Here is a 6,434-nt window from a genome sequence, read left to right as displayed (position 1 = left end):
TTCTTCTGCTGGCCCTGGGCCGCCGCCTGCGCGCCGAGCCAGGCGACGGCGCGCAGACCTGGGCCCGCTTCTCGCGCCCCCCGGCCCCGGAGGCGGCGGGCCTGCTGCACGCCTCCTTCCCCGACGGCTTCTTCTGGGCCGTGGGCAGCGCCGCCTACCAGACGGAGGGCGGCTGGCAGCAGCACCGCAAGGGTGCGTCCATCTGGGACACCTTCACGCACCACCCCCCGGGCGGCTCCCCGCTCGCGGGCCCGCCGTCGGGCGCCCCGTCGCCGTCCCCACCCGCCACGGGGGACGTGGCCAGTGACAGCTACAACAACGTATTCCGCGACACGGAGGGGCTGCGCGAACTCGGGGTCACCCACTACCGCTTCTCCATCTCCTGGGCGCGCGTGCTCCCCAACGGCAGCGCGGGCGCCCCCAACCGGGAGGGGCTGCGTTACTACCGGCGCCTGCTGGAGCGGCTGCGGGAGCTGGGCGTTGAGCCCGTGGTCACCCTGTACCACTGGGACTTGCCCCAGCGCCTGCAGGACGCCTACGGCGGCTGGGCCAACCGCGTCGTGGCCGGCCTCTTCAGGGACTACGCCGAGCTCTGTTTCCGCCACTTCGGCGGCCAGGTCAAGCACTGGATCACCATCGACAACCCCTACGTGGTGGCGTGGCACGGCTATGCCACCGGGCGCCTGGCACCCGGCGTCCGGGGCAGCGCGCGGCTTGGGTACCTGGCGGCGCACAATCTTCTCCTGGTGAGTGCAAGGAGGGCGCGCCGGAGTGTGTAGAGCGCAGCGCACAGGCCAACAGGGCGCCCGAGTCTCCCTCCAGCCCGGATGGGGCCGCCCTAGCTCAAGTCTGGGAGGTCCCCTGATTCCTGCCTCCGAGAGACTTAAGCAAGTTGCGCTTCCCTTGGAAGGAGTGGAACTGGGAATAGGAGGAAAAAGCATGCAGTGGGCGCCCCAGGGGAAGCCCCGTGGAGCCCAGGTACCCATAAGAAATAGGAACCCGCATCTCTGGGGAGAGAGGGGAGCTCTTTACCCAGGGGCGTGGAGGAATTCCTGGTTAAGGGCAGAAGAACCTATAGCAGGCAATGAAGGCCAAGTGAGGAGGCGGGAAGGAAGGAAAACGCGTCTGGCTGGAAGCCGCGTGTGCAGGCAACTCTGCTGAGGGCCGGAGGTTGTGCGCGCCAGGAGTTCAGTGTGGCGCCCAGAAGACCTGTCCAAAGCTCCATCAAATGTGAGGGTGTCAAAACCGCATCTCCAGAACAAGACTGGCCAGGTGTGCGACCCCACTGCCCAAGAGGGGTGAGCAGTATCTTGAGTGCTTTATGCTGTTCTCTATTTAAGAATCTCCCAAAAGTTCCATAGCAAAAAGTTAACAAAACAAACAAAAAAACACTGCCTTCCGAACAATTCTGACCCACAGCGCCCCTAGAGGACAGAGTGGAACTACCCCACAGGGTTTCCTAGGCTGTCAGTCTTCACAGAAGCAAAGCTCAAACCACGCCCACTACCGTGGAGTCCATTCTGGCCCACAGCGCCCCTAGAGGACAGAGTGCAACTGCACCACAGGGTCTCCAAGGCTGTCAGTCTTTATGGGAGCAAAGCCCAAACCACACCCACTGCCGTGGAGTCCATTCTGACCCACAGCGCCCCTAGAGAACAGGGTGGAACTGCCCACAGGGTCTCCAATGAAAATTTTAGGAAAGGCGACTGCCTCATCTTTCTCCCACAGAGCAGCTGGTTGGTTCAAATCACTGACATTTGGTTAGCAGCTGAATGCTTTAACCTATTTTAACAATAACAACCGAACCCACTTCCATTGAGTCAATTTTGACTCATAGCGACGCCCATTGGGTTTTTAAGGTGGTAAATCTTTACTGAAGTAGATTGCCCCATCTTCCTTCTGCAGAGCAGCTAGTGGATTTGAACTGCCAGTCTTCTGATTAGCAGTCAGAATGCTTTAGGCACTGAGCTGCAAAAATCAAACCAAACCCACTGCCGTGGAGTCGGATCCGACTCATAGTGACCCCTCCTTGGGTTTCCAAAGCAGTATTACTACGGAAGTAGATTGCCCAACCTTCCTTCCGAGGAGTGGCTGGTTGGTTTGAACCTCCAGTCTTCTGGTTAACAGTCAAATGCCTTAGGCACTACACCACTTGAGGAGACTCATTTGTAGTAGTTAGTACAATTTCTATAGATTTTTGTGTCATGATAGAATATTCCATGTCCATGTGAAAAGACTGTAATAAAAGTATTTAAATGTTCAACTCCATTACTGTCTTTTGGTGCATTGTAGGTCTATTCAAAGATGCATTTTTAAATTTAGAATTAAACCACATTTTTGGAACAAATTAAAGGCAATGACCATGACTAAACACTTCTCAGTGATTAGGGAGAAAATTGAGACTGGCCAGCCCTGGGTTATTGAGTTGGTTCACTGCTCAGAGCTGTTTGGTGAACGTGGAGAGCCGGTAATGTGGTTACAATGGCTAAATTCAATTGCATGCCAGCTCCACAAAGCTTATTGCCACCACCCTATGGGTTTGTTTGACAAATTGTGATTTTACTCTGATAAATACCTTTTTATAATGGTCCTTTCACTCAGTGGTTCATAAACTTAGTCTGTTTCTGGTTGGTGATAGAAAAACTATGGAAAGAACTGATCTAGCTTTTGAACAAAAATAATCAAATTATCAATTCATAAACCCACTGCCGTGGAGTCCATTCTGACCCACAGCACCCCTAGAGGACAGAGTGGAACTGCCCCACAGGGTTTCCAAGTCTATCATCTTCACGGGAACAAATTGCCAGGTCTTTTCTCCTGAGTGGCTAGTGGGTTCAAACCTCTAAACTTTCAGTTAGCAGCTACTAGGGCTCCTTTTATAAATTCAAACCAGGCACAAATAAGGGATTTGTGGACCAGCTGGAGGACCTAACAGACCATTCCTGCAAAACCCCAACTTTGTTTATTTATTATTCTATTTTAAGAGTTTGCCTTACATTCACCATTATGTGTACCTTTAGTTTCACTCCCCATTCACCTAACCCAGTCTCCTCCCCTCCCTACCCTGCAACCCTCCCCCTGGGCCCCTCATATTTATACACTCCTGTTTGTCCTGCATTTCCTTACTTTGAATGTCTGTCCTCTGGTGCCCCGTGGTCTATTGCTCTAAGGGATGTATTACCATACAGTATGTGGGCGCATCATCCTGCGTTGAGTGGTCTGCATATATATCTTGTTAACTATTGGGCTGAGAGCCAGCCCCTTTTTAAGTTGAAATAATGCACTCTCTATGTTTAGAGTAAGGCTCTCTGGTGGCGTGGTGGTTAACACTTTCAGCTGCTAACCAAAACACGTTATTGCTGTTACATGCTGTCCAGTAGGCACCGACTCATAGCGAGCCCTCCTTGGGTTTCCGAGGTGGTATCACTACGGAAGTAGATTGCCCAACCTTCCTTCCGAGGAGTGGCTGGTGGGTTTGAACCGCCAGCCTTCTGGTTAGCAGTCAGGTGCCTTAGGCACTGTGCTACTAGAGCTCCTAACCAAAACATTGTTGTTGTTGTTATGTGCCGTTGAGTCAAACCCGACTCATAGTGACCCCTCCTTGGGTTTCCGAGGCAGTATCACTACGGAAGCAGGATTGCCCAACCTTCCTTCTGAGGAGTGGCTGGTGGGTTTGAACCGCCAGCCGTCTGGTTAGCCGGCAAGCGTCTTAGCCACTATGCTACCAGAGCTCCAGGCAGTTCGAAACCACCAGACTCTCTGCTGGAGAAATATGTGGCAGTCAGCTTCCATAAAGATTACAGCCTTGGAAACCCTATGCGTCAGTTCCACTCTGTCCTCTAGGGGCGCTGTGGCTCAGAATGGACTCCACGGCAGTGGGTGTGGTTTGGGCTTTGCTTCTGTGAAGATTGACAGCCTTGGAGACCCTGTGGGCAGTTCCACTCTGTCCTCTAGGGGCGCTGTGGGTCAGAATGGACTCCACGGCAGTGGGTGTGGTTTGGGCTTTGCTTCTGTGAAGATTGACAGCCTTGGAGACCCTGTGGGGCAGTTCCACTCTGTCCTCTAGGGGCGCTGTGGGTCAGAATCGACTCCACGGCAGTAGGTTTTTTGGTTTTTATTTTCAGAGTGCACATAACAAAACCTGTATGTACACAAAAGGAGTCAACTGTTTTCCCTATAGCCTCTAGGATCACTCCATGCCCAGCAAAGGAATTTGGACAGCAGGGGCTATCTGGCATGCTCACGTTTCCAATAGCACAAAACAACAACGACAACAACGTTTTCAATAATCAACAAGCTTGGGAGTCTAGGCCCACTGTCAGCCCTTTGATTAACTTTTCAGTTATATTTTTGAATCCTTACCTACAAAAATTTGCCAAACACTAACTATACTTCCCAGAAAGGCAGTGGACGTTGTATTTCTAAGAAACTAGTAACAGGTGGACCCTTGGTTTTTGCTGATGCTGCAGACAAAATGTCAGTTGCTGTAAAATATTAATTTTGCTTTCAAATGTCTTTGGGTTTGAACTTTAGTTATTCCTGCAGCTTAAAAAGAAGTGGATTGCCATTCCCAAAGCAAGTCTCTTGACTGAATTTTGTTGTGTGAGATACATTCATTCTGTCTTCAGGGTTCTTTCCTGGTGTATGTGTGTGTGTGAGAGAGAGAGAGAGAGAGAGAGAGAGAGAGAGAGAGAGAGAGAGAATAGGGCTGCTTTGAGTTTATTTGTAAAGACAAAACATATTCTGCAAACTTTGGTGAGAATTCTGGTTTTCGTGGTTTGCAGCTGGGTGCTTTCGGTCCCAGGCTGATGAAGGCGGTACCAACAGCTCTCTCCTACTGCTTTTGTGCTTCTATTAGAGTACAAATGGGCTAAGGAGGCCCCCTGGGGAAACCAGTCTTGTGAACCCCCTGATATTCAAAGACCTCAAGTAACTTTTGGCCTGGAGGACTCAGGGATGGTGAAGTGCAGGAAAAAATAATGGGGCCGTGCTCAGAAGGGAGGTCTCTGTTGTTTTGTGGGTTCCCGGTACTGGGGTGAACCTTATCAAAAAGTGGCATGTGTGTGGGCACACGCCTGTGTGTGTGAGAGTGTATGTGTCTGTGTGTGAGAGTGTGTGTGTCTGTGTGACAGAGTGTGTAAGATTGTGTGTGAAAGTGTGTAATAGGGTGTGTGAGACTGAGAGAAAGTGTGTATAAGTGTGTGTGTGTGAGAGAGAGTGTGTGAGAGTTGTGGGACTGTGTGCAAGTGTGAATGTGGAGTGTGTCTGTGTGAGAGTGTGAGAGAGTGTGTGTGAGAGGGAAAAGTGTGTGCATGAGAGAGGGTGTGTGAGAGAGTGTGTCAGTGTGTCACTGTGTGAGAGAGAGTATGTGTGTATCAGAGTGTGTATGTTAGAAAGGGGAGCTCTGGTGCCATAGTGGCTAAGGCACTTGACTGCTAACCAGAAGGCTGGCGGTTCAAACCCACCAGCCACTCCTCGGAAGGAAGATGGGGCAATCTACTTCCGTGGTGATACTGCCTGGAAACCCAAGGAGGGATAGCTATGAGTCGGGCCGACTCGACAGCACATAACAACAACAATAACATGTTAGAGTATGTGTGAGAGAGTTGTGTGTGTCTGGTGAATGTGTGAGACTGTGTGATTCTGTGTGTGTGTAAGAGAGAGAGTGTGTCACAGAATGTGAATATATGTGTGAGAGAGTGTGTGAGTGTGAGAGTTTGTGTGTGTTTCTGTGTATGAAAGTGTGTGAAAGAAAGTGTGTGTGTCTATATTTGTGAGTGTGTGAGAGAGACTGTGTCTATGAAAGTGTATATGAGAAAGTGTGTGAGTGTGACTGTGCGTGAAAGTGTGTGTGTGTGTGTGTGCAAAAAGAGCATATGAGAGTGTGTGTCAGAGTGTTGGTGTGTGTGTGAGGGAGGAATCAGGTGACTGCTTTTGCTATAGTTCCTTATTCTGGAAACTCCTTCATACGTGTTAATAAATTTGGCCTCAGCTTTGACTATGGGCCACCCTCGCCCTGACCTGCAGCCAAGCTGAAGTTCACACTGTTGTTCCTTGAGGGCCTTATTTATTAATCGTTGTTGTTGGGAATGTGCACAGCAGAACGACAGTTGCCTCCTACACAGTTCACTGACGTTGATGACACTCTGTGTCATGCAACTGTTCTCACCCTCCTTTGCTGAGTTGTTCGTCCCCCATGGACATGACCTCACTGCCCCCCAAGCTTCCTAATGAACCTCTCGAGTTGCTCTTGTCAACTGGATTGCACAGAGATAGTTCTTAAAAGAGCAGAGGGCCCAAGGCAGACATTCTCGACTAATTAAACTCAATTGTGGAAGCTCCAGTGGCGTAGTGCCTAAGGCACTTGACTGATAACCAGAAGGCTGGCGGTTCAAACCCACCAGCCACTCCTCAGAAGGAAGGTTGGGCAATCT

The 6,434-nt window shown here is 50.7% G+C and overlaps 1 protein-coding gene across 1 annotated transcript in view; it reads left to right on the top strand.

The window, feature by feature from the left end:
• KL (klotho) overlaps positions 1–6,434 on the top strand; it is a gene marked incomplete at its 3' end in the record, with an annotated part of 32,611 nt that overhangs the window by 2,816 nt on the left and 23,361 nt on the right. The window contains exon 3 of the mRNA XM_007955957.1: positions 1–746. Coding sequence (XP_007954148.1) covers positions 1–746 — 746 coding nt within the window. The remainder of the gene's footprint in view (positions 747–6,434) is intronic.

The sequence above is a fragment of the Orycteropus afer genome, unplaced genomic scaffold, assembly GCF_000298275.1.
Source record: "Orycteropus afer afer isolate SDZICR_OR568_19922 unplaced genomic scaffold, OryAfe1.0 scaffold00558, whole genome shotgun sequence".
NCBI lineage: Eukaryota > Metazoa > Chordata > Mammalia > Tubulidentata > Orycteropodidae > Orycteropus > Orycteropus afer.
The sequence above is the reverse complement of the archived record's forward strand: the minus strand, read 5'-3'. Positions and strand labels throughout refer to the sequence as shown.